At 41.2% G+C, this 26,231-nt stretch overlaps 3 protein-coding genes across 4 annotated transcripts; 2 read left to right on the top strand and 1 right to left on the bottom strand.

Annotated features, from left to right (window-relative positions):
- Positions 1-1,417: 1,417 nt before the first annotated feature.
- Positions 1,418-5,364, bottom strand: LOC138604389 (tryptase-2-like). Its single transcript, XM_069676313.1, has 5 exons — positions 5,312-5,364; positions 4,839-5,007; positions 3,561-3,838; positions 3,317-3,456; positions 1,418-1,700 (listed from the first exon to the last, which is right to left on the bottom strand). The coding sequence occupies exons 1-5, from the start codon at positions 5,361-5,363 to the stop codon at positions 1,521-1,523; spliced, it is 819 nt and encodes a 272-aa protein (XP_069532414.1). The 5' UTR covers position 5,364; the 3' UTR covers positions 1,418-1,520.
- Positions 5,365-6,490: 1,126 nt separating this feature from the next.
- cln3 (CLN3 lysosomal/endosomal transmembrane protein, battenin) lies at positions 6,491-17,844 on the top strand. 2 transcript variants are annotated; one of them, XM_069675980.1, is made up of 15 exons: positions 6,491-6,727; positions 6,835-6,871; positions 8,173-8,269; positions 8,427-8,510; positions 9,740-9,819; positions 10,288-10,373; positions 11,671-11,743; positions 11,981-12,124; positions 12,353-12,492; positions 14,320-14,372; positions 14,461-14,529; positions 14,834-14,889; positions 14,977-15,070; positions 15,177-15,317; positions 15,732-17,844. In XM_069675980.1, the coding sequence occupies exons 1-15, from the start codon at positions 6,682-6,684 to the stop codon at positions 15,846-15,848; spliced, it is 1,317 nt and encodes a 438-aa protein (XP_069532081.1). In that variant the 5' UTR covers positions 6,491-6,681; the 3' UTR covers positions 15,849-17,844. The 2 variants fall into 2 exon arrangements, with proteins under 2 accessions (XP_069532081.1, XP_069532080.1); XM_069675979.1 differs by having other exon boundaries at positions 6,491-6,736.
- Positions 17,845-18,428: 584 nt separating this feature from the next.
- On the top strand, positions 18,429-26,095 carry LOC138604045 (serine/threonine-protein phosphatase 4 catalytic subunit B). The gene is made up of 9 exons (XM_069675870.1): positions 18,429-18,550; positions 19,227-19,490; positions 20,096-20,147; positions 20,235-20,285; positions 21,412-21,513; positions 21,666-21,839; positions 21,946-22,072; positions 22,189-22,378; positions 25,192-26,095. Exons 2-9 carry the CDS (start codon positions 19,381-19,383, stop codon positions 25,319-25,321), a joined length of 936 nt encoding a protein of 311 aa, XP_069531971.1. The 5' UTR covers positions 18,429-18,550; positions 19,227-19,380; the 3' UTR covers positions 25,322-26,095.
- The last annotated feature ends 136 nt before the right edge of the window (positions 26,096-26,231 follow it).

Raw genomic sequence — 26,231 nt, 5'->3', positions numbered from 1 at the left:
GACGTCTACGACTGGCTTCGGTTGTAACTCTTGATTTTCTAGATTTTCACTTCTTGTTGAAGTTGTATCTGTAGTCATCCATCTTTTCTTTGTTTGTTCAGCCATAGTAGATTACTGTTTACTCGCAACACTTGCAGAGAGTGGAAAAGCAGCCGCTTAGCTCCGCCTACCCTCTCTGGCAGACCAACCACTGCTGGCTGATGGAAAACGCGTCACTAACTGGGCGCTGCTTGTGATTTTTTTCCACGAATGTCGCACCGGACACCCAGTCTGTAATAATACTTTATACTGCAAATGCAAAGGCTTTCATCAGTGGGCCACAGGCTCAATCACCATTGTGTTACCTCATTCGGCGATAGATAGAGACTTAACAGACATTTATTTACATGAAAATCTTGAAAATTAAATTAAGAGTTGTAGAGGTCCTCTTGTAGGTGGCGTTTGTCCGAGTCTTAATGCTAAGCTAAGCTAACCAGCTGCTGGCTTTCGTATATATTTATTGTACAGACATGAGAGTGGTGTCACTCTGAGCGTTCAGATTAATTTGTTGCATTGAAAACACCTTTGTTATTTTCCACCTCTGATCTTTTCCGTTGTGCAGACGCACAGACAGATTTCTGTGTTTAATGGTTTTCATTAGATTCAGTTGTGTGCCTTCTCAACATGGGAGTGAACAACACTGGAGCAGTTCTCCAGACTTCTTTAACACCTGAGGATGGCGGCTCATGGTCAGAAACAAGTTGTAGGATCAAAACAAATTCAAATGTATAATATTTTCAGAAGATGTGTTTTTTCATTTCATACATTTTGTTATCAAAGCAACCTTTCCTTCTTCGTTACATGACATGAGACATGGCCACATTAATGTTGACAAAAATCTCATAAATATGTTCTGATTTTTCTGGTAATATGTAAACTTTGTTCTCTGAATAACATCTAATCTGCTGTTTTAGACGATAATGTGTTTGTATAGCAGCTGTAATTACTGCATTCTGGGTAATTGTTGTGTTTTCATTTAGTGTTTTCTAAATGTCTTTATTCTCGTTGCATGTTTTTGGATAGCTGATGTTTAAAGACTTTTATGTGTGTCTATTTAGTTTTATTTTAAATCATTTGGATTTTTTTTTCTTGTTAATAAATATTAAATGTTTCGATCATGGGTTGTGATGTTTTTTACATTTCAACGTTAAGTGTAACTTCAGAGAAGAAGAAACTATGGAGGCTGTGTCTGACATAAACAAGGCATCACAAACCAAAATGGCCGACTTCTCAGACCTTAAAAACCTGCCCCAATAAAAATAAACATGTACAGATGTTTGTTTATGTTTAGCGTCTGAAACATGTAAACATAAAATCCAGTCGGTGCTGATTCACCTTTAATCATGGCTCCAAACAGAATTCACAGCAACACGAAAACTGAATGCTTCAAAGCTTTAATGCAAAGATTTGTATTGAACAAAAGAGCGACAGTTCAACACATGAGGAAAGCAGGTAGTCAGGTGAGGTGGAGGCTCTGCTCTTCAGCGGAGACCCTCAGCGTTGTGGATGTAGTTGTTGATGTACTCCACATAGCTGGACACGCGGGTGTAGACGCCAGGGCGTCCCGGGAGACCACAACCGTCAGGACTCCCATAACTCATGATGCCGACCTGCACATAGCCGCCGGCTGTACGGCACACCAGCGGGCCGCCATAATCCCCCTGTAACAACACGACAGCACTGACCATGTTGTTGTACTCACACGTCAGGCTCAAATGCTGTTATAGTGTCGTACTGCTGTGTTACAGACTGGAAATTGTTATTATCGGCAATGAAAAGTAAAATATGGAGGAACATCTGCCATATTTTAGCATTTCTTGGTTCATTACATCCCCCAGAGGAGACGTCTCTGATGGAAACCAACCAGCAGCGGTCTGTGTCGGCTGGAGTGCCAGTTCATCAGTTTCTAATGAGTCTCAAATTGACTGTGAATAGTCAGTTACACACAGGCTGCACTCCGGCTTACTACAACGGTATGAGCACAAAAAAGAAGTCGATTTTCTTGTGATGTAATTGGTCATTTTCTAAATTGTGTTCAGGTGAAATTTAGATCCAAAAAAAAACATCGAATGGAGAAAGATTTTAGAAAAAAGAAATGTAAGAAAAACACCCAGCAGTGGTTGGTCTGTCTGCTTTTCTGGTCTCTGCAAGTGTTGCAAGTAAACAGTAATCTAAAGACTACAGATACAACTTCAAAAATAAGTGAAAATCCAAAGAAAAAGAAACAAATTCGACGCTCAGATGAAGCAAACAGTCTAAAAAGGAAAGCGACCGCCAGCCGGGAATATCAACAGTTACAACCGGAGCCAACCGTGGACGTCTGCTTAAATTGGGACGTAGGCGCCCGCAATTGCCGTATATCGCCGTTAGGGGTCGCCCAAGAGAACGAAACTGAATCCTCAGCCCTTTTCTCTATTCCCCTGTTTCCAACACTATCCACGGTCCTCTCTCTGTCTAATAAAGGCATAAAAGACCAAACAAAAAAATAGAAACACAAAATATGTTCTTACAGAATATGATCTATAGATTAAAATCATAGACTGTATAAATATGCCGTCTGCATTCCCCTTGCTTAACGGTCGGCCGTATTTGTTGGAAAATGGGGGGTGGCACGCTGCAGTCCATTTTAGATGATGTGGCACGCTGTGATTGGCTTATTGACATTTTTGGAAATTAATTTATATTTCCACTGACTCAAACAATAATCTCGTAGCCCATTGGCTATCGTCTGACGATGATATACTTCTGGGGCTTCTGGTGTTCGACTAGCAAGTTAACTTTAGCTCTCCAAACGGACTGTGTTTCCTGAATGCAACCAAAGCCTGCTGAAAAGGGATTGGTCAAAACTACAAACGCACTACAAACAGAAACCAGAACACGACAGATGCCAAGATCAGGTCCTGCACCTACAGATCCTACAGAACCTGTGTTCAGTACACTGTTAAACCTAACAGTCTATAACTGTCTATCTTAATAAAAGAAGTACGTTAACTCAATCCTCAAAGAAATTTGACCCAACTCATCCCAATGAATTAGCACTAACTAAAAAATGTTACCAGTGAGGTAGCTAGCACCAGCTGGCAGCCTACGGAAACATTAATTGTTGTATATGTTAGCAGCAATTAAATCCAATGTAATGAGGTGTGTCTTAGTTGTCAGTCAGTGTTAATATCTGACATTGATTTGAGGACACTGGGTCACATGACATGGAAGCTATTGAAAAACTACATTTTTATCTACAAATATTAATAGAAGATAGAAAAAGCATAAAGCTCACATTGCAGGCGTCCTTCCCTCCAGCCATGTCTCCTGCACACAGCTGCTCTGAGGTCAGCTGAGGATACTTCTCCTGGCACACGCTCTGAGGGATGATGGGAATCTTCACCTGCTGAAGGGTTTCGGGAGCAGGAAGTGGAACTGCAGAGACACACGGGGTCAAAGGTCCCAAGTCACATTCACCTCTTCCTCCCTCGTCTCTTTGTCTTGTCGTGTGAAGCTACATCTTTATGTGCAGAACTTACCACCGTTCCCGACGTTTCCCCAGCCTGTGATCCAACACTCGGACGATGAATCGAAGGTGTCGTGGACGCTCGGCAGACTCACCTTGTCAACTTGCTGTGTGAAAGCTATTTTCTTCTTCAGCTTTACCAGAGCGAGGTCGTTCACGTAGCCGCCGCCGACAGCTCGGTAGCCCGGGTGAGGCATGGCAAAAAGCACAGCCATGTAACGAGCCGCCCCCTTTTGCAGATCGTGTGAGCCGACCCAGACCATCGATCGAGTCAGGACCGGCTTCGGATTCCTGGAAACAGAAAACACACAGATATTAGTTATTTCTGCATTTCTTATGACGTGTGCAGTTAGGAGAAGAGAATTTAATCTTATATTTAGTTTTTAAATTAAGCAGTTATAGCAGTTAAGCATACTTGATGAAGTTCATACACATGGTTGAATTAGGGCTGTGTATTGGAAAGAATTAGGCCAAACGATACATATCGCGATACATGGGGTACAATATTGTGATATATTGCACGCATTATGATTCTCTCTGTTTAATGACCTGTGTTCTTTGTGTTTATGCAGACGATATGAACTTAATCTTCCTCTCTCTGTTTGGGTTGTTATGTTGGAGTGGAAGAATCAAAGTTGAAGAAAATCACAACGCTACCATCTGGTGGTCTGGGGTTTGGACTACGGCTGTTATTTTTTCTAATTGATTATTCTGTGGATTATTTTATACGAGTACTTTATGAATCATTTAGTCTCTAAAATATCAGAAAGTTAAGGAGCGTCTTTCTGACTTGTTCTGTCCAACAAACCTAAAACTTCATGGATAAAATGAGCAAACAGGAAAATCAAACATTTAAGAGGCAGAGCCAGCAAATGTTATCGATAAACTGATGAATCTTTTGAGCTCTGGTTCAAACTCAAACACAAGATGAACCTTTAAAAATCCACACATTGTTTATGAGAATTAACAGTATCACAAAACATAATCACTATTATATAATATCAAAATATTTAATCATAAATTAAAACAAAAAATGAACACAGAAGAAAATAGCACCATAACTTCTTTGATTTGTCTCATGTTGTTACCGTGTTTTTATTCTTTTAATTTTCGTTCTCTAATGTTATGATTTATTTTTACACTATGATTTTGTTGTGATAATGTATCCTGAGGCTTTCAACTTTGATCAGCCTGGAGACAAAACTCCACTGTCACTGCTGTGGGAGATGATGCAGAGCGTGGAGTATAAAAATGTGTTTATAGTTTCTGAAACACCGACAGACACACGTACCGGTCCCAGCAGTTGGCAGCGGTGAGCAGCCACTGACTGCTGAGGATGGTGCCGCCGCAGCGCCACTTGTTGACGCCATCAGAGATGTTGAGGTGAACCATCCACAGCCAGCCGCCCTTTGGAGCATCCCGGCCGCCGATGATGCTGCTCCTCTCCTCAGCAACCAAACCTGAGACAGCAAAAAAGAAACCGAATCAAATCTAATCAGAGGAAATGAGATGGTTAAGTTAGGTAACCTTTTTTATTAATCTTTTCATATTTTTCTCCACAAGAAAGCAAACAGATACATTTCCCAAATTGTTAAACTTTTGCTGTAAAACCATAAAGAAACACTGAAGCCAAAATGCTTTCTTTAAACACACAGAAGACTCATCTGTAACACCCCAGCATCATAAAATGTTACTGTTGTATCCATTTAAGTTGGCAGATGTATTACAGATAATTAGCCGAAGATCAATATGAGCCTGTCTCACCTCCAGAGCTGTGGATCAGCACCAGCACAGTGAGGAGTCTGCAGAGAGCCATGACTGTGACGGAGTGAAGCTCTGCAGCGAGGAGCTGCACATTTATACAAACACCTTCTTATCAGTAATATCAGCCCTCCTTTCTTCTCTCAAACTGAACTACACATGGTGAACTGTAGCTGTGCAGTATGATTTTAAGATGCTGGTACTTTGGTGTTTCTACTCCATAAAGTTTCATATTTTTGCTCCACAACATTTTAAAATAAAATATTATACTTTGAACTTTTTATGCATCTTAAAAGTTTAAAGAACATGCCCATGACCAAGTGTATGAGCTCTCCCACATGTAATGAATAATTATTAATGATATTATTATTGTATTCCATTAATATCTTGTCTATCTGCGGCTTTGCTAAGTCATACATGTTTTACATTACGCTTTATTTTAACATCCCTATTTTACCATTCATTAGCTGTGTATAAACACTGAAAAAGATTTACATGTTTAGTACTAATGTAGTTGTAAAGATTTTTTTAATGTTAAATTTTTTTTGTCACAAAAAAAATCACTCCTCATATGAAGCATTTGTAATAATGTTTATATAAAACAAATGTTTATATAAACAAATCATTACTGTGTGTTACAGAGCATTTCTTTAACTTTCAGTGTCAATCACAGGTGGTTTAAACTGTTAAAGCTCATGAAGACGTGATATTATGTATAAAAACAACTGTCCATAGTTATACAGTTATGTTTGCTTAATAAACACTTTAGAATCACCACCTATTTGTTAACAAAAAGATAACGAAGTAAAAAAGTCGATATCTCTAGAAAACAACCGGAAATTACACTTATTACGGGAAAATGTAGTAAATAAATCAAATATACTGATTCATGTCCGCTTAGGGCTTCCGTACCTAATTCTTAATATACTGCTTAGAAATGGACTGTGTCGGACCATCAACAGCCATCAGAGTTTTCTTTAAGCTAGCTGCCGCAAAGTCAAAAATAATAATTAATGACAAATATATTTAAGAAGACATGATCTTTTTAATAACAAAATACTTACTTAATAAAAGCTTGTATCATACTTGACTGTTACGTTTAGTATCCTAACGGCACCATCGAGTGGAACTTCCGGGCTTGCTGTAGTTTCCGCGGGGGTTTATTTATGTGAAACAGAGAGTTGAAAATTGACCTGAATTATGAGCTGAAGCCGAACAAATTACGGCTCATTTTTAGTGATGAGTTTTCTGTCAGTGTTTGTGTCGTAAATCGAGCTACTTAACATCATGGCTACAATGTCTGCTGAGCATTTTAATGTATTTTAATAACTGTTAGCCTGTTAGCTAGGTTTTTAATTTATAGTTGTTTAATCATGGAGCAAACTGACAGCGTCAACGCAGAACCTGTTCAACGCCCTGGTAATGACGGTTGGTTTGTTGTCTGCCATCATGTGTTTGACTTAATTCCTAAATATGTATTACAATCTTTTTAAATGTTTAAAGTATTTTTTATCTGTTGCTTTTAGGGTGTTCAACACAGTGTCGGAACTGGTCTGGGTTTTGGTGAGTGTCCTCTCTCCAGTGTTTTAAACAATCTTAAAGTCTGGTACTGAATACATCTAAGACAAATTGTATTAAAATATATCTTTAAAATATTCTATTTAATGCAAGGCGACAAATATATGCTAGAGGAAACGTTAAGCCTTCAACAGATGGCAAACTATACTAATTTTGAAGAAGTAGTCCAAACCAAAGAAGCCCACAGCTCCCTTATGTTAGCACTATATTCATACACTTTGACACAGATACAAAAGGAACAGAAACCTTCATTTTGCTGTGATTTGATTTGAAGAATCTTTGCTGTTTCCTGCAGCTTTAATAGCTAAAAATGGAAAAAGAAGAGTTGTTGTTTCAGAACAGGTTCAAATCATTTTCAACTTAAGTTTCAAAGATGAAAAATATAACTGAACTTTACATGGGAAAATGCTGTTTTGTTTATTAATCACAAGTAGCTGGTGCAATCTGGTGAAAGAGCCATGTAGGACAGAATGTCAGCTTTAAATACTTTTTTAATACCAACTGAAATAAAGTGTTAATGATCAAAACTCTGGGCCTTGTTAACTTATCATTTTGTCACATATTTTCTTATCTTAATGACAGATTTTAATGATTAGTGCTGCATTTTGTCAGTCGAATCTCTGCCTTGCATCATGTTTACAGAGCAATGCAGGAGCAACAGCATGCAGACAGTAAACTGAGTCACTGAACAGAGTCCCAGTGACTCTTCAGTGTTCATCCAAGGTCTTAACAGGAAGCAGATTTATCCACAGAGGTCTGTACCTCTTCAAAAACATACCCAAAAACAATTATTAAAACAGATAAAAACACAAATGAAAGCAGCTTTATTTTAACGATTAATATTCATCTGACTCTTCCTCAGGACGGGCTGTGAGCTGAGCTGCTGCTAGCTTGTTTCTCAGCTTGCATTCATGAGGATTTTACCAGGAGCTGACTAAAATCTTTCATCTGTTTTATAGATATATTTAAATACAACTATTACGTGACTTTAAACACGACAGAAGTGGTCGGCTTGATAGTTTTTATGTCTGGACGACAGCTGGAGCTCATGGAAAGTCCCGGTAAACCTGCGTGTTACAGGAATATCATGAGAGTAATGTTGGCTGATAGAAGAGAGTGGTATTGAAATGATAACAAAGAAACAAATATTCAAAGATATAAATAGTTGACATGAAACTGGTGCACTTATGGTGTAAGATAAAGCTCCCGGCCATTATGTCAGTTGTTATTGATGCATTGCCTCTGCTCACCCTGTTATCTCTCACCTCCTCTGATTACCTCCTCAGGCTCCTCGGATTGTGCAACAACTTTGCTTACGTGGTCATGCTGAGCGCTGCCCATGACATCCTCAAAAAACAAGAGTCAGAAAACGGCACATCAACTGTAAGAACACAAAGTATTATGTTAGATATTTTGTATTAGAAGCCGCCTCTGTCATTGCGCCAGACTTTCATCTTTAAAGTCTGTTTAGATGAAACCAGGAAGTAAATCCCTCAAAGAAATTCACTTTTTACTTCTATGTTTCCATTTTTCTATCCAGGCTTCAGCTACATTTACTCAGGGTCTCCAAGCTGGGAACAGCAGCAACAGCAGCCGCTATGACTGCAATCCTGTCTCCACTGCGGTAAAAGATGATTCACCACACAACACTGAAGAACTTTGTTATTGTTGACAGAGAATCACTAGTTTCTCCCTCTGAGGTTTGGTGAGAGACTACAAAAAATATGTCCTTATTTAGCAGATATGACTCCTTTTAAATTACAATACAAGAAAGAAAATGATTTCACAGATAATGAAACTAATATGACAATAAAACTAGAACAAACATGAACAAAAATACACTAATATGTAATGAATTCAAAATGTCTCTCTATTAAATATGCTGTAGGGGCTATATTTTTGAACATTTCTAGGGGGTGCTTTGGAGCTATTTTGTCACACCCCTGAGCCTGTACACATTTAAAATGTTAATTTTCACCACTTCTGATACTTGTGCAAAATTGTTTTTAAGCACATTAAGCTCCTCAAAAAGACAATTTACTTTGGAACAGAGAGAATAATTCCTCCAGTTTCCTCACACTGGTTCTGTGCTCAGGTCCAAAATATTGCACAGAAGAGTAACAACATGTTCGAAATGTAAACATTAAAGTAATCCCGAATTTCCCCCCTGGGGATCAATAAAGGACTATCTTAATCATCTCGAACATTTTCATTTAAATAAATGTCTGTTTATTGTCTATCGCTGAATGAGGTAACACAGTGTTGACTGAGCCTATGGCCCACTGATGAAAGCCTTTGCATTTGCAGTATTAGAGACTGGGTGTCTGTGGCGACTTTCGAGGTAAAACTCACACCCTGTGCCCAGTTAGTGACGCGTTTTCCATCAGCCAGCAGTGGTTGGTCTGCCAGAGAGGGTAGGCGGAGCTAAGCGGCTGCTTTTCCGCTCTCTGCAAGTGTTGCGAGTAAACAGTAATCTACTATGGCTGAACAAACAAAGAAAAGATGGATGACTACAGATACAACTTCAACAAGAAGTGAAAATCCAAAGAAGAAGAAACAAACTCGACGCTCAGATGAAGCAAACAGTCTGAAAAGGAAAGCGACCGTCAGCCAGGAAAATCAAGAGTTACAACCGGAGCCAACCGTGGACGTCACACATGCAGCACTGTCTGGATATCTGGGAAGTGTGCTCCTGCAATTACCGTTTATCACCATAAGGTGCCGCCAAAGAGAATGAAACTGAGATCTTACAGATTACCACTTCAGTGATTAAAAAAACCGTTTGTTCTCTTTAAGGATGAACATTTCTTCCACATTTGCTCTGAGTGACATTTCTGATGTGTTTGTCCTTAGGCTGTTCTGTTGGCCGACATCCTTCCGACGCTCGTCATCAAGATGTTTGCTCCCTTTGTGATCCACAAGGTGCCTTATGGGTGAGAGAATAGTTAGCACTTCTACAGCTGTTCATATAAAATCAACAGCATCATTAAATGTAAAACTGTTTGTCGTTTTTTCTCCGGGCTGCAGAATTTTACAACTTTCAATTTAGTTCTGACCTGATTATTTACAAAAACACATGAAAACAGCTGCAATAAACATTAAACATGAAAAGTTTTAGTTCACCCAAAGAATGATTCAAGTCAGTAAGCACCTCCACATGTTATTATTACAATACTATTATAACATGGCAATGATTTAGTCATTTAAATACTTAAATATGTTTGTGATTATAAACGTACATGTGGTGACATCAGACAAAGCGTAAACTTGTACCGATATCGTTAAGTAAACACAGACTCATGCTTGTGATGATGGTTCTTATTATAGATGAGGTGGCTCTTTAAATGACATTGTCTGAAAAGTTCATATTTGTTAATTTTGCTTAATTCTTGTTTTTCTAGTATCCGAGTTTTGTTCTGCGCCATCATCGCAGCAGCAAGTTTCCTCCTCGTGTCCTTCTCCTCCTCGGTGTGGATGAGCATCCTCGGTAAAGAAGAAGTTTTTTAAAATTTGTATTTTTTATCATCATTAGTGGTGAAACTGAATCCCCATGGTACCCGCAGGGTCTTAAAAACTTCAAAAAGTCATCGTAAATTAAGGCCTTGAAAAGGTCTTGAATTTTGTTCACAAGTCTTAAATGTCGTTCTCAAAAGTCTTATTTCCCCTCTCTTACTTACATGATGCAGCGCCATAAGTTGTCAAACATATATTTTCGATATGTCATTCAAACGCAGGACAGTCTGTCCGCTCGCTGGCTCCACAGCCCAAATTTGTTTGCCTGTCACTGGTAGCGTCCAGGGATATGATAGGCTGTTTCAATTAGCCAGGCAGGGAGCACACGTGGGACTGTCTGTTAGATGATTGGCTGTTCACTCATGGGGATGTTACCATGGAGATGTTACAGGTTGGTGACGAGCTGGGGCTCCGTGCTCTCATGTTGTGCATTTACACGTAAAATCATCCAACGTTTTATCATTCAGGCCTAATATTCACAACTTTATATCAATTTGTATCAAAGTTAGGATCACATACAAACACAGTCCCATTTACAGTCAGTTATTCAGTCCTTTGTGCGAGGCCCGGTTACGTGTTTCTCACAAGATCCAAGATCTGGCAACACTGCTGTAAAGTGCGCACACCCTGCACGCTTTATTATATTGCATTATTTCATATGCATGCCAGAAAAGGTGCGAGGTTGGTCTTAAATTTCATAGGAAGTGGTCTTAAAAAGGTCTTAAAAAGTCTTAAATTTAAGTTGAAGAATCCTGGGGGTACCATGATCCCGATGGTGGATTAGATGCAGCTTTAAATCAGTGCTTCCGTTTCCTGTCCTGCTATCTGAGTGTGATGAATTCACAGAAATGTGACACCATCTTCATCTTATCATGACGAGCTGCAGAGCTCTGACCTGAAAGGTCAAGTTCATTTATTAACACTCACTTTTTTATTTTTTAATTGAAGAGGAGGCGAATTAATCTAAACAACCAACAGAATATTATGAGACAGCCAACAGGGCAGGTTTATACCACATGTGGTATTAAAATGAGTCTCCACATGTCTCCTCAGTCACCACCCATGATCTGATCTTACTTCTCACTCTTTATACAAACAAACAGGCAGCCTCGAGCTAAATTAAAAAGTTTAATTTTGTCTTTTTCTTCTTTTCAATGGAGGAATAAGTCCCCTGTGTTGATCACTTGTCTGTAACTCATGAGCCTCTCAGAGGCATCTCTGTCCCTCCTCGCCTGACTCAGATGAACTGTCCCTCCTGTCTGTGTTTCCAGGCGTGATCTTTGCCAGTGTCAGCTCTGGGCTGGGAGAACTGTCCTTCCTGTCGCTCACTGTCTTCTTCAGCAGGTAAGCGGTCATTCCTCGTGACCTTGTTTCCAACCTGACAGAACGTTCTCCAAGCCACTAAATTAAGATGAGCTGCAGAGATCCAATATTTGACACCTTTTTTTTTCCACATTGATTTTCTTTCACAGATTTATTTCTTTATAAGGCACTAATAGAACTCCATAATCAGATACCCCCTGACGTGTTTTATAACCTTAGTTATTTTGAATCTAAACTCTGCTTTCCTGCCCGTCTCAGGGACGTACTGGGAGGTTGGGCGTCAGGTACTGGTGGTGCTGGTGTTGCAGGAGCCTTCCTCTACTCGGGTCTCACCCAAGTCGGCCTGACGCCTCAGATTACTCTCCTCATCATGCTGGTGGTCCCGGTTGGTATGTTGATAAGGTAAGTGTGAAAGTACACTGAACGAGCGAGCAAGCCAGGTATGGTGAGCGCAGGCACCATCCGGCCAATTAGTGCTAACATAAATATAATGACGGTCTGTTAGAACGAGAAACCGCACAGATTATTTGGGAGGATTCTGTTGGAACATTGATGGGTTTAAACTGGAACTTGTAATTTAATCATTCTTCTTAATTTCTTCTTTGTTGCATCTCCAAACGCCACCACCAGCTACTTCTTCCTGCTGGACCCTCCGCCGTCATTACCGCAGTGGAAAAGCAAGGAGACAGAGTATGCAGCTGTGGGCTCAGACGAGAGACAGCAGCTGGTACGTGGATCAGATGAAGAGGAGGAGGACAGAGCAGCCCCAGGTACAAACAAGATTAACAGCAGATAATTAAGAATTCATAAATGCTTTCAAATAAAAGAAATGTGGGGTTTGGAGTGAAGCCATTGAAAGCTTGATCAGAAAATGATCAGTAAGATGTATAAAAGGCAGCCATTGTCATAAAAAACTGATAAACATGTAAAGTAGACACACAAAAAAGAATTGTGACACGACAGAATGTGAAGTGCAAAAAGATTACCTGGAAACATGAGCTGCTGTTGTGCAAAACATGCGTCCGTGTTGCCTTAATCTGATCAGATGATCATCAAAGCTTGTGGCAGTTTTGTGGGGGTGTACACATGTGACGATAAGTTCACTTTAAGGAGATAAAAACGGGGCTGCAGGGGTTAGCGCTGTTGCCTTACAGCTGGAAGGTTCAAATCCCGGTTCAGAGGTAGTGGGCCTTTCTGTGTGGAGTTTGCATGTTCTCCCCGTGCATGCGTGGGTTCCCTCCGGGTACTCCGGCTTCCTCCCACTCCCACAGTCCACAGAGTGTGATAGGTCTCTATGTGTCAGCCCTGGTGATCAGTCCAAGGTGTAACCCAGCCTCTCGCCCAATGACAGCTGGGATAGGCTCCAGCCCCCCCGTGACTCTGAACAGGATGCGTTATAGATGATGGAGATAATAACATATCTTATATACATTTTAAAGGTTAGATAAGTCACTACATGGACGCCACGTAACCACGGGGCCCCAGCTGTTTATCTCGGTCTGCTTGGCGGACGCCACGTGTCATGCAGATACATGTATGTGTGCACTGAAGAGATAAGTTAATCAGTGTGTGGGAGGTTTGTGTGTGGAAACAGAAATGATAAATCTGATGGTATCTGCTCTGTGTGGCGCTCAGTGTTTTAATAAGCTTCTGGTTTGTTTAAGGTGAACTCTCTCTCTCTCTCTCTCTGTCTCTTTTAATCTACAGCTCCGCTAAGAGTTCATCCTGCTTCTATTTTTTGAGCTTAGCTTTTTTGGCCACTTGGAAGCAGCTAAAATAAGCCTTTAAAGACAGGGACCCTATTAGATACTGTACAACTCTAATTTCTTTCCTTTCTTTCTTCCTTTGTCCAAATACATTTTAAGTAAACGTATGTAAAATATCGAAGTCTCTAACTGTGCCGTGACCAAAATGAAACAGGAAGTAAACCATTTTCAGTGATTGTTTTTTTATTTCAGTGGGTTTTATTGGAACATTTACAGGGTTCACACTTTAACACACATAACAAAATACAAAACATTACCATATAAAGTTCTAATCTAGAACTTCTGAAATGATGTTGCCCTGGTGGCACAACACATTTCGATGATAGTTTGTGCTAAAATATTATAAATAAATGCTAGACTTTCGCTCAGCCAAAGAATTAGAACACAGACTTCTTTGAGGGTTTGTTCGGACAATAAACTTCCCAACAAGTCGTATTATTTGTCAAATTTTATCATGAAAAATCTCCAACAGGCGACAACAAAACATGTAACAAGTAACTTAAACAGGAGTTATATAAGATTTCAACCCATGTACAGTTGTCATGAATATAAAAATGAGCTATAGAGACTGAAACCTTGTTCGTACCAGGCTGTAAACGTGTTTATTCCTGCTGTAAAGTTTTTAAAATGGGCTCTATGGAGACTGACTCACTTCTGGAGCCAGCCTCTAGTGGCCACTCGTGGAACTGCAGTTTTGGCACTTGTCTGTAGCTTCTTTTCTCAGCCCCAGAGGCTTCCCCTGCACCAGACCGTAGATGTGTCATTTTAATCTACTTCTATTAATTATTGAAAAACTACAAATTCCATGTTCTCTCTTGTCCCTGAATGCAGCAGCAGACCAGACTGGACCTCTCACCTTCACAGAGAAACTGCAAGTCGTCAAAGTAAGAGTAACGCCTCACTTTGAATCAGATGTGGCTGTTTGAGTGTTTGTCTGGTTGCTCTGATTGTCGTCTCTGTTCCTGTGAGCAGGGCCTGCTCAAGTTTGTGTTTCCCCTCGCACTCGTCTACTTTGCTGAATACTTCATCAATCAGGGCTTGGTGAGTTCTCTGGCAACACGGTCACTTTACCCTTTGTTGTGCGTCTAAACCAAACTTCCTTCAGACATAGTAGCTCAACTTGTGGATGAAACTGTTTTTCATGGCAGCAAAGCCGAATAATGAGAAAGGTCCTCTGCTGACAAAGACGAATATATAACTACGCTGCTATGTTTTCTGTCTGCAGCTCATGTAGTCAGTTTTCTGTACATTATCGACAATCGGTTAATTCTTCACTCTTTAATCAGCCTGAAAAGTTGCACGTTATTATCTGATATTGAGAATAATGTCGATGTTTCTTTTGCAGATGGAGCTTCTGTATTTCCCCGACTTTTTCCTGTCTCATGCAGAACAGTATCGCTGGTCAGTCTGCCTCACTTGAGTGTTCATCTGAAATATAAATATAAATATATTCGGTTATTAACTTTGTGTGTGTGTGTGTGTGTTCAGGTACCAGACGCTGTACCAGGTCGGTGTGTTGGTGTCTCGATCGTCTCTGTGCTGTGTGAAGATCAGGAAGCTGTGGGCTCTCTCGCTGCTACAGGTGAGAAACAGACTTCAGGACCAGTCAGCTGAAAAAGGATGCACTCCTTTATCATGTCAGTATGATAGTGTAATTCCCCGTCTCCCGTCCTCTCCGCCCTCCTCAGGTGGTGAACGCGGTGCTGCTCCTGTTCGCAGTGCGATACATGTTCCTGCCCAGTGCCTGGCTGGTGTTCGTGATCATCCTCTATGAGGGTCTGCTGGGTGGAGCTGCATACGTCAACACCTTCTACTTCATCAGCAAAGAGGTCAGGTCTACAGGGCTGGTTTGATTCCCGGTTCAGACGTAGTGGGCCTTTATGTGTGTAGTTTGCATGTTCTCCCCGTGCATGAGTAGGTTCCCTCCAGGTACTCCGGGTTCCTCACACAGTCCGAGACATGCTCGGTAGGTTCGCTGGTGCCCTGTAGGTGTGAATGTGAGCGTGAAAGGTTTTCTGTCTCTGTGTGTCAGCCCTGTGATTGACAGGCGATCAGTCCAGCTGTAACGCCGCCTCTCGCCCAATGACAGCTGGCATAGGCTCCAGCCCGACCCTGAACAGGCTAATGAGAGAAGAGATGTGATGTGATGTATTTGTGGCCGAGCTGAGGTGCAACTGTTGTTTATCCTTCTGCATTAAAAGTAGAGTCTGTTTTTATCCTGACGTCTGTGTCTCTTCCCACAGACGGAGGACAGACAGAGGGAGTTTGCGATGGCTGCTGCCAGCGTGGGAGACAGTCTGGGCATCGCTCTGGCCGGAGCCGCAGCTTTCCCCGTCCACAGATACTTCTGCTCCCTGTGAGCGCGCCCACGCAGCGAGCAGCAGCATGAATAAGCAGGACGTGGGTGCACTGCGCTCCATTTGAAGGTTTTTTTTAATCTCATATGAGAGACTAACAGACTTTACTCCTTTATTTAACAGATGTGGGAAGCAACAAAGTACAAATGCTTTGTTACTGTAGACAAGTAGAGTTTTCTGTAATGGTACTTGAGTGGTTTTTTTTTCAACCAACTTTTTAACCCCCCCTCCCCCGATACATTTTAACACAAATATCTGCATTTCTGCTTCTTACACTTTCAAAACAGGCTCGTTACTTTAACTTGAATGATTTTTTTTAATGATCAACACCCGTAAACTGACTGACTGACTGACTGACTGACGGTACTCTACACAGCCGTAGAGAGACAGAGAGAGTTGCAACACCGCAATGGCGGATCATGGAGCATATTGGACCTCCACTGACACGGCTCTCTGTCTATACAGCTCTGGATACTTTGTTCCGGGAGTAGGCAGGGCTGTTCCTCCACTGTTCTCACCTACGTCCGCAGCGTGCACACATTGCCCACAAAAGCGCACACTGACCTGATGCGGTCAGCCACACACTAGGTTTTGACCTCGTCTTGTTTTATAATGTGTTTGGGGTTTTCTTCTTTGCACAAAGAGCCTGTCGCCTGCAAAGAACTGAACTGTCATACAAGCACAGAAAATGTCTGTACCATGTTTTGCAGAGCAAAATGTGTTTTGCACTAACCTCAATGACAAAAAATGTTCTAACTCCTGTAACTACTTATAGAATCAACCGATCAATAGTGAAAGCTTTTAATGTGAAGTGTGAGCAGGTCATCATAAATAATAACTAACTTTTATTAACAGAAGCTGTCCTACACGGGGAGAAGTTCAAAGTTCTTTACAATAAAACATAAGAGTAGAATAAAACGACAACAGCAATGTGACAGGAAGAAAAACAAACAGAACAAAGGGATGCTTTAGAAAAATAAGCTATGTTAAAAATAAGAATAAAACAAAGTAACAATTAGTTAAAAGCAACGTTGAATAAATATGTTTTGTTTCAGAGTTAAAATTAAAAGACTGAGCTGCTGATTTTCAAATGATGACAGTTTGTATTTAGAAGCTGCAGAGGATCTAAGAGGCTGTGAAGGTTTCTAAAAACAACAAAGAATTATTTATGGAGGCCAGTGCCAGAACATAAAGAGCCTAAAATAAATTAACTTTAAAATACGTCACCAAAGATGTAGAAATTGGTCGATATGTTCTCCTTGTTCTTGTTAAACGCCGGCAGCAGAGTTGTGAATTCAAAATAATCTTAAGTGATGAGACATTTTTAATTAAATTCACAACAGATAATGTGACATATTTAATCTCTGTTATGCATTTGTTTAATTCACTTTATTTAAAAAAATTTTTAAAAAGCCTCAGAAGATGAGTTTGTTTTATGTTGCCTCCTTTATTCTGAGTTAAAGGTTGAATCGGGTTGTTGCTGAACTCACTGACATGTCGTGTTGCTTTACTGTTCAAACATTATTAAAGTGACCAAAAGTGCCCTTTACTATTAGTATATAATTAGATTTTTACACAGATTTGAGTGTGCGGATGCTTTTTTCATTCATTTCACTTTTAGTTTCTACCAAAGGCTACAAAGGTTTTTTTTATGTGGATTAATTTTGTATATATAAATGGAAAACAGGACAACATTCAGAGCTTAAAAATGCTAATTATTTTAAATATGTGTCCTTTGTAACTCTGTAATCATGTCTTAAAGAACACCAATGTGCACATTCCTGCTGAAATCTTTACGACCTATATTTTATATTTTGCTGCTACTGGTGATTTGTGTTTTTCAGCCTCTGTTTGTTTTAATCAAAATGTTTGTATCTTCTTTAACCGCAGAATAACACTTGGACAGAAAGCATTTAAATGTGTGAAAATGTAAAAAAAAATGTAAAGTGATTTCAATAATGGGGTGTGTATTAAAAAGTAATTCAAATGTATCTGCCTGCCACCTTTGAATTATTACAATTGTTTCATTTAAAACTCTTCCTGATGGCTTTGTTTGAAAGTTTTGTTTCAAATTGTAACATTAAAATACTTTGTATTGTATACATTATGAAAAGCATTTTATGCCTGTATCTGCATGATATTTTAATTTCACTACAGGATGGACTTGTTGGTCTTTGCATTTGATGAAAAAAATATATAGGAATATTGTGTGTGTAAGATTCAGAATATAAGCATATTGAAACTATCTAATTTTAAGAGATTTACTTATGGAAGAATGAAGAATGTACACTTCACTTAAAGGTTAATTATCAGAGCGTCTTCAAAATAACAGCTAATGAATATTTACAGGAGGGGGATTTCAGTTTACATTTCCTTTCTCGTTTATCCTGTCTTTATCAAGCCTCCATATAGATATATATAACTTTTATTTCCTAAACGAATAAGCTTACCTAAGAAACTCAATTAAGTGTGATGTAAAAAACACCAACTCCTCACTTGACCGAGTTAGCTGGGAGATGTTCAGGCTGAGCTGTGCGCGCTCCCTACACCGGAAGTAACAGTCTTGTCGTTGGCGTTCATGAGCAGGCAGGAGTGAACCGGCAGCGACGGTATCGAGGGAAGAGCTGGAGCCGGTGGACACACAATCCACGGAATGAGAGTTCTTGGTGTTAGTTTCTCAGAGTCCTGCTGTCACTCATTTAACGGTAATTACTCCCGATCGCATTTCATCGAATTGGCGCTGTATTGTGCGTCGTTTTGTCAAAGTGTGCCTTGCTAGCATGAGCTAGCTAGCTTGCTCACGAAATTAGCCGAGAAGCGCTAACCAGTGTTGACGCCGTCTGTTCCAGTTAGCCATGGTTAGCCGGCTAACGTTAGGAATTTGCATGCTAACCTAAATACGTTTTATTTTCATTTCATTAGCTGTATATGTGTGTGTAGTTGTGGGGTGTGTGTGGGCAGACATTATCAATTACCTTCAGGACAAATTCCAGTACAAAATGGTTGGCTTAGTTATCAAAGAATCAGTTGTTCGCTGACGTCGTTAGCAGTGATGTAAGCTAAGGTGCTAGTTGTTAGCTTACTATTTAGCTACGCCCATAGGCCTCACATTCCTGAACGAATAACGTCAGTTTATCAGGTGCATTTGCATCAGTAGTGTGTGTTATTAAACTCTCACTCTAATGTTAAGTGTTGCGTTTAAATTTAAATGAAATTAAACTTCAAGATCAGTTAGGAACCAGTTCTTTGAAACATCGCTCCAAGTTGTCAAGCAACAAATGTTAACTTCTCTTAACATGCCTCCACGGTTACGTGAATGTTGCGCTGTTTTGCTCGCATCAAGATTGTACAGTAAAATCTGCGTACTGTTTCTTTTCACAGATTCTTGTTCTGATTGAGAAATCGAGGGCCTGACGTACGAGTGTCTTTTTCCGAGGACTGTCCGCTCCACTGCCGGGGGAAGAAAGCGCCTGTTATTTCAGTAACCCCGGTGTGAGAAGAGGAGTGTGAGCATAGTGTGTGAGCAGCTCTCCCTATGTGTGTCACAATGGGAGACATCAGTGACCTGGACCGACAGATAGAGCAGCTCCGACGCTGTGAGCTCATTAAGGAAAATGAAGTAAAAGCCCTGTGTGCCAAAGCCAGGTAACATATTAACTTGGCCTGTAAAACGGACACAAAAACAAACATGTTAATGACCCTTAATCTGTGCAGGATAGTTATATCACATGTTTGCACGCATGCTAGATTATTCTGGGTAGCAAAAACAACACCCAAGGACAATAAAACATCTGATGTCATAGTTTATGACAGTTGTTGATTACACTATTTTGTGTTTATAAAGATAATTCAAACATTTAAAACACAAAATAAAGCAGCTTCACATTAGAAATAATTTCTTTCCATTCTGCAGCAGACTTGAGATGTCAAGAGCTGCCAGTAACAATATAAGCTCAATTTTTAGGTTAAGATTCCTTCTATGTTTATAGTTGGCAAGGTTTTTACCAAGAGCTGAATTATCTGGGCCCCCTCAACTTCAAAATAAAGGACCCTTTAATTTTAATAGTTAAAACAATAAGTAAAGCAGTTGCCTCTGTGTTTCACACAGTATCCAGAAGGGGGCCTTGGTCTGTAGCTGGAAGTCAATCTCATCTAGATTTCCTTCATATTTAGTAGCTGGTCTTTAAAGTACATCATCAAAAATTTGGGATAGAACATGTATTTATAATTCTATGTTTCTGTGTTTTCAGAGAGATTCTGGTTGAAGAAAGTAATGTACAGAGAGTAGACTCTCCTGTCACAGTGAGTCACATTTTCTTGTTTGCTGAGAATTCGACTAAAAATTAAATAAATGTGGTTTTAACATTTCTCTTGGTTGTTTTTTCACAGGTGTGTGGAGATATTCACGGTCAGTTCTATGACTTAAAAGAGCTCTTCAGAGTAAGTTCCTGTTTCTTCTTTTTCAAAGTTTGACAAAGATCACATTGTTATTGTTCCTTGTGTTGTTTTTTGAAGTGATAATATACATATGGTTTGTCCAACCATCACAATTTGGGCTGCATCCAAAAAAACGCTATTCAACTGGAAAGGAGATTTTTTTATTGTACATTTATTTAAAAATTATTATATTTTAAAAGTTTTTCATACAAGTTTTGTCATCATAGTGGACACATCAGACTTAACAGTTTGGGAAAAGTCCATCCATTATCCGGGGCCGGGTCGCGGTAGCAGCAGGCTCAGCAAGGTGACCTAGGCGTCCCCAGCAGCGTTTTCCAGTTCCTCCTGGGGGCTCCCGAGGCGTTCCCAGGCCAGACGGGATATATAATCCCTCCAGTGAGCTCTGGGTCAGCCCCGGGGTCTCCTCCCAGTTGGACGTGCCCGGAAAACCTCCAAAGGGAGGCGCCCAGGAGGTATCCTAATCGGATGCCCGAACCACCTCGACTGGCTCCTTTCGATGTAAAGGAGTAGCAGCTCTACTCAAGCTCCCTCCGGATTTCCGAGCTCCTTACCCTCTCTAAGGCTGAGCCCAGACACCCTCCGAAGGAAACTCATTCCGGCCGCTTGTTTCCGCAATCTCATTCTTTCGGTTGCTACTCAAAGCTCATGAGCACAGGTGAGGGTTGGAACGTAGATTGACTGGTTAATCAGAAGCTTTGCCTTCAGGCTCAGCTCCCTCTTCACCATGATGGTCTGGTACAACGCCCGCATTACTGCTGATGCTGCATCGATCCGCCTGTCAATCTCACGATCCATGTTACCCTCACTCGTGAATAAGACCCTGAGATACTTCAACTCCTTCACTTGAGGCAGACGCTCACTCCCCACCCGGATGGAGCAATCCACTGTTTTCCGGCAGAGAACCATGGCCTCAGACTTAGAGGTGCTGACTCTTATCCCAACCGCGTCACACTCAACTGGAAAAAGTGTTGTAGATAAATCTTGTTTCATTGAAGGGCATGCAGGTCATGTTGTCGTCATGTTAACCACTTGAGAACTGTTGTTATTGTTTGTAATGTTGATTTAAACTTTTGTTTAACTGCTTATTTTTAATTTTTCTACTTGACAGGTTGGTGGTGACGTCCCAGAGACAAATTATCTGTTCATGGGCGACTTTGTGGACAGAGGCTTCTACAGCGTGGAGACTTTCCTTCTTCTGCTAGCTCTTAAGGTACACAATTTTTTCACCGTACCTTCAACACGTTTTTCATATTTATACTTTCGTTGTTGGTTTTGCTGCTCAGCAAGCTTTAAATGCTTTGATGATATGCGCGGGGCTTTTTGAATCCCTTCTCATCTCTTTGCTTCTGCTTTGCTCGTCAGGTGCGTTATCCAGACAGGATAACCCTGATTCGGGGGAACCACGAGTCCCGCCAAATCACCCAGGTCTACGGCTTCTACGATGAGTGCCTCCGCAAATACGGCTCAGTCACTGTGTGGAGATACTGCACGGAGATATTTGACTACCTGTCCCTCTCTGCGATCATTGATGGCAAGGTGAGATAGATTGCTCACTGTATTAAGATTTATCCACTAAATCCACAGATCTTGAATGCTTGTTGCTACTCAGTTAGATTAATCTATTCCTCCTCTTGCCCCTCAGATCTTCTGCGTGCACGGCGGCTTGTCTCCTTCCATCCAGACACTGGACCAGATCAGGACCATTGACAGAAAACAGGAAGTTCCCCATGATGGACCAATGTGTGACCTCCTGTGGTCAGACCCGGAAGGTAAACAGACCTTTTTTAAAATCAGTAACCACATTTTTGTTCAAGGAAACTGAGTCTGTTTGTTGGTTAAAAAAATAATTTTCAAAGCTTCACCTGGTTCATCCTCTCTCCCTCAGACACCACAGGGTGGGGGGTGAGTCCCAGAGGTGCCGGCTACTTGTTTGGGAGCGACGTGGTGGCTCAGTTCAACGCTGCCAACGACATCCACATGATCTGTCGAGCTCACCAGCTGGTCATGGAGGGCTACAAGTGGCACTTCAACGAGACGGTGCTCACTGTGTGGTCAGCGCCCAACTACTGCTACAGGTGAGGAGAAAAATATGTACTCTTCAGGGGAGCTAGTGTGTCAGTCAGGAAGATGGGAGTTTAACATTGAACTACCCGGAGTGTATTTCTACAAGTTTTTAGCTCCGAGTCCGCCAGTGCTGAGATACAAACTCCTTAAAAAAACAAGCATCTTCAAAGCTGTTTGCTTGTTTTTTCAATCAATCCTTTGCCAATCACATATCCAACGCTACACTGCGCTACACAGGTGAAGCCCCAGAAAAGAAACATTATTGTTACGTGAAGAGTTCACTTTTAACCAGCAGCAGGACAAGCTGTCACTTTTAACTGAAGTTCACTCTGGACGCCTGCCTTGAGGGTCCAGCTGTAATTATCTGTGACAGCAGCAGTGTCATGTGTCATGTGCATGTTTACAGGCAGGTGATTTGAAATGTGATAGCAGACTGACTTTTCTGGTAGATCAGTCGTGGAAGATGAGAATCCTGCAAGTTTTCCTTTATTTTTTTATGTTGCACAAAAGTAACAGCATGACGTGCTTCGGTAAATCTGCTGGTTATCCCACGTCCTGCAATGCCACTATTGCGTATGCACACACTGTGATGTCTGTGCTGAAGCAAATCATCGTGCAGCTGTAGTTTAAACATACTGGGAGGAGTTTTTTACTGGTTATATAATAGACTGAAATTGATACAGATGTCTCGTCATGACATACAAAAGAAAACAAGACCAACAGGAAGCAGATTATTTCTGTCTAATTATTTTTAATGCCTGTAACTGCTGCCGTCGGGTCAGATTTGCAAAAACAATGCTTCCTGTTACCACACTCGGTTCAGCCCTCTGCCAACACCTGTCTCGCACACACGCATTGGTACATAGAGAGAGCACAGGGTGGAGCTACATCATCATTTGGCAAAACAACTTGTTATACCTGTGTGTCGCCATTGCTGTTAACATGTTATCTTCCATGTCTAACAATGTTATTTAGATGATGAATCTACCTGCTAAGCCCCGTGACAGTAACTTATGAAAGGAGAGCTCAGTGTCTCGTACTTCCCATGCATGCACAACACCACGCTGCAGGTGTTGCCACAAAAAGGAAACACTCTGCTAGAGGACTGCTTTGGGATTGGACCGGACGGGTGCCACGGGACTTAACGCAAATCTCTGATACTGGCTGTGTTCGAATTGCCGTACTATATACTACATGCTATACACTGCATACTGTGTTCGGCTGTAGTATGGAGGAGCTTTTCAAATTAATTTTGCAGTATGCTACGCCAGGCCCAAGTTAACAGTAACCACTGCTTCTTTAGCTATAGCGCCCCCTTCTGTTGGAATGCTGCTGCTGTCATTTCAACTGCTGTTGTGGCGTTCCAGCGCTTTGCATTGTGGGATACAGTAGGCGAGGTAGACTGGTCCGATGCATACTGGAGATTTTCTCCGAATCAGTACGACATCCGGGTGTTTTTGGCATACTGCACATTTTGCTTTTGTTTGCATACTACAGACTACATTTTGGCCAAATCAGTACGTACTGCTAGGAGCGCAGGGCTCTACACTCTGCAGCTCATTTGTTACGTGAAGAGTTAACAGTTTTAACCAGCACCAGGAAGAGATGTCACTTTTAACGGGAATACACTCTGGACGCCTGCCTCGAGGGTCCTGCTGTAATTATCTTTAACTGCAGCAGTGTCATTTGCATGTTAACAGGCAGGTGATATGCAGACTCATGCATGTTCACTGTGTGCTACATTCAAGGGCTGCACTCGAAATGTGACAGCAGACTGACTTTTCTCATAGATCAGTCTTTGAAAATGACAATCTTTATTTTCATGTTGCACAAAAGTAGCAGCATGATGTGCTTCAGGTTATTTGCTGGTAACCACACATCCTGCAATGTCACTATTGCACATACACACATTGTGATGTCTATGCTGAAGCAATTCATCGTGCAGCTGTAGTTTAAACATACTGTGAGGAGTTTTTTACTGGTTATATAAATTAATAAAGATGTCTCGTCATGACCTACAAACGAAAACAAGACCTACAGGAAGTTGATTGAATATTTCTATGTGGTTATTTTGAATGCCTTTGGCGGCTGCCATCAGATTCTGATCAAGTGATCTGCATCAAGCTGACTGAAGGCCTTCGTTTACTTTTCCTCAGCAAAGGTTGTTGTCAGTGGTTTGTTTGACTGTTAATAGAAAGCGGCGTTTTTTCACTTTGGGTACGATTGCTTCATAACGCACTCGAGTACGGTTTCCTCTCCTCTCCCTCGCCGGTCAGCTTTCACATTAGTAATTTCGTTCCGTACACTTGCGGTAGGATTTCAAAGCAGAAGGTGGCGGTAATGCACCTCAAAAACAAGGAGAAGAAGAAGAGTATCATCAACTACGGAACATTGTTTATATTGTTGTTCCAGTGTAGAAAAGCGTGCGTGATCCCAAGCCCATACAATGGAGCCGACCTTCGCACTATGCCTATTAACAACCCTCTCACCTACCTTCCTACGGTATCAGCCATGGCCGTGCAGTTAGAGGATGAGATCGGCGGTACTGCGCGCATACGCGAATTTCGGAGGAGACATTATAAAAAGCAGTTCACTTCTGTGGTTTGGTACGGTTAGCTTTCACACCTGATGCATACTGTATACGAGTACACATGAACCGGGCCCGGGTCCCTAATGTGAAAGCCCCTTACTAAACACGCATGTACAGGACAAAATCAGGAAAGAGATAAGAGGAACCACTGTTAACGGGTTGCAAACGTCGACATAAAGTGATAGTTAATGTGTTTTCTCAAAGTCCTAACCACTCCTGTCTCTGTCCCTACAGGTGTGGCAATGTGGCTGCCATCTTGGAGCTGGATGAGCATCTACAGCGGGAGTTCATCATATTTGAGGCAGCGCCACAAGAGACCAGAGGCATCCCCTCCAAGAAGCCAGTAGCCGACTATTTCCTGTGAAGTTTTTTGAGAAAAACAGCCATGTGTCGAGACCTCCCGCACCATTTCACACCGCCCCCGCCCCCGCCCCCTCCACCCTGCTGCTGGACGGTCCTGTCAGTCTGAACTCAGGGCAGTTAGACAGAAAACCTGCTGAACCCTCGACGAGCTGGATTTTTGCCGCGCTGTCCGAGCCTGACAGAGCAGTCACTGTGAAAGGTGTCGGGGGCGAGGCGGGAACGGGGCCCATGACTGTTGTCTCTTCTCCTCAGATAAATAAAGACGGCCATTTTCTTTCTCCCCTCAGCCTCCTTCCACTCGGCTCTGTTCTCCTTCTCTCTCATCTTCTGTAGATAAAACTCTCCTCTCTGACTTCACCTTCCTGGTAGTATTTTTTTCATGATGAACATTGTCACTTAGTTTTAGAATTAATTGGAAGGAGTTTGATCTTTTTTTCCCTCATAAATATGCAGATGTAGGAACAATTTTATCTTTCAAGAAATTCCTTCGATGCATATGTTGTCTTTTGTTTTTTGATTTTTGTATAATTGTTGCTGCCAGGTTTGAATGCAAATTGCTCTTATGTTTCTGTTGAACTGTCATGTGTGTCACTATTTAACAAACCCAGTGCTGCTGCTCAGCACCGTCACAAATGCATACCAGAGATGGAAAGACCGGCCACCAGGAGTCACTATATTCACCATCGTTTTCTCTCTTAATTCATCTTAATCTACAAATCTCTGTAGGTCTGTCATTTTTGATATTGTGAGAATAAAGTTTTTGTATCAATGCGGACTTATTTTCACGTGTGGTTTTATAAAAGATGCGTGCTAACAATGCTAACAGATCCATGTTTGACTTGGCTAGTTACTGAGTAAGAAGAGTCGTGTTTAAAGGGTCCACTCAGATAAAACATTTGTCTTCAATCATT

The sequence above is a fragment of the Semicossyphus pulcher genome, unplaced genomic scaffold (genome assembly GCF_022749685.1).
Source record: "Semicossyphus pulcher isolate SPU_LCO1_2020_fin unplaced genomic scaffold, fSemPul1.0.p SCAF_25, whole genome shotgun sequence".
Classification (NCBI taxonomy): Eukaryota; Metazoa; Chordata; class Actinopteri; order Labriformes; family Labridae; genus Semicossyphus; species Semicossyphus pulcher.
The sequence above is the reverse complement of the archived record's forward strand: the minus strand, read 5'-3'. Positions and strand labels throughout refer to the sequence as shown.

Bases quoted from the DNA above. Each gene is read 5' to 3' on its own strand.
- cln3 (XM_069675979.1), top strand. From the start codon at position 6,682: ATGGAGCAAACTGACAGCGTCAACGCAGAACCTGTTCAACGCCCTGGT. The intron at 6,737-6,834 runs GTTGGTTTGTTG...TGTTGCTTTTAG, and splicing joins TCAACGCCCTGGTAATGACG to GGTGTTCAACACAGTGTCGG. The intron at 14,373-14,460 runs GTAAGAGTAACG...TCCTGTGAGCAG, and splicing joins AGAAACTGCAAGTCGTCAAA to GGCCTGCTCAAGTTTGTGTT.
- LOC138604389 (XM_069676313.1), bottom strand. From the start codon at position 5,363: ATGGCTCTCTGCAGACTCCTCACTGTGCTGGTGCTGATCCACAGCTCT. The intron at 5,008-5,311 runs GTGAGACAGGCT...TTGCTGTCTCAG, and splicing joins GCTGATCCACAGCTCTGGAG to GTTTGGTTGCTGAGGAGAGG. The intron at 3,839-4,838 runs GTACGTGTGTCT...TTCTGTTTCCAG, and splicing joins GCTGCCAACTGCTGGGACCG to GAATCCGAAGCCGGTCCTGA.
- LOC138604045 (XM_069675870.1), top strand. From the start codon at position 19,381: ATGTGTGTCACAATGGGAGACATCAGTGACCTGGACCGACAGATAGAG. The intron at 21,514-21,665 runs GTACACAATTTT...TTTGCTCGTCAG, and splicing joins TTCTTCTGCTAGCTCTTAAG to GTGCGTTATCCAGACAGGAT. The intron at 22,073-22,188 runs GTAAACAGACCT...TCTCTCCCTCAG, and splicing joins CCTGTGGTCAGACCCGGAAG to ACACCACAGGGTGGGGGGTG.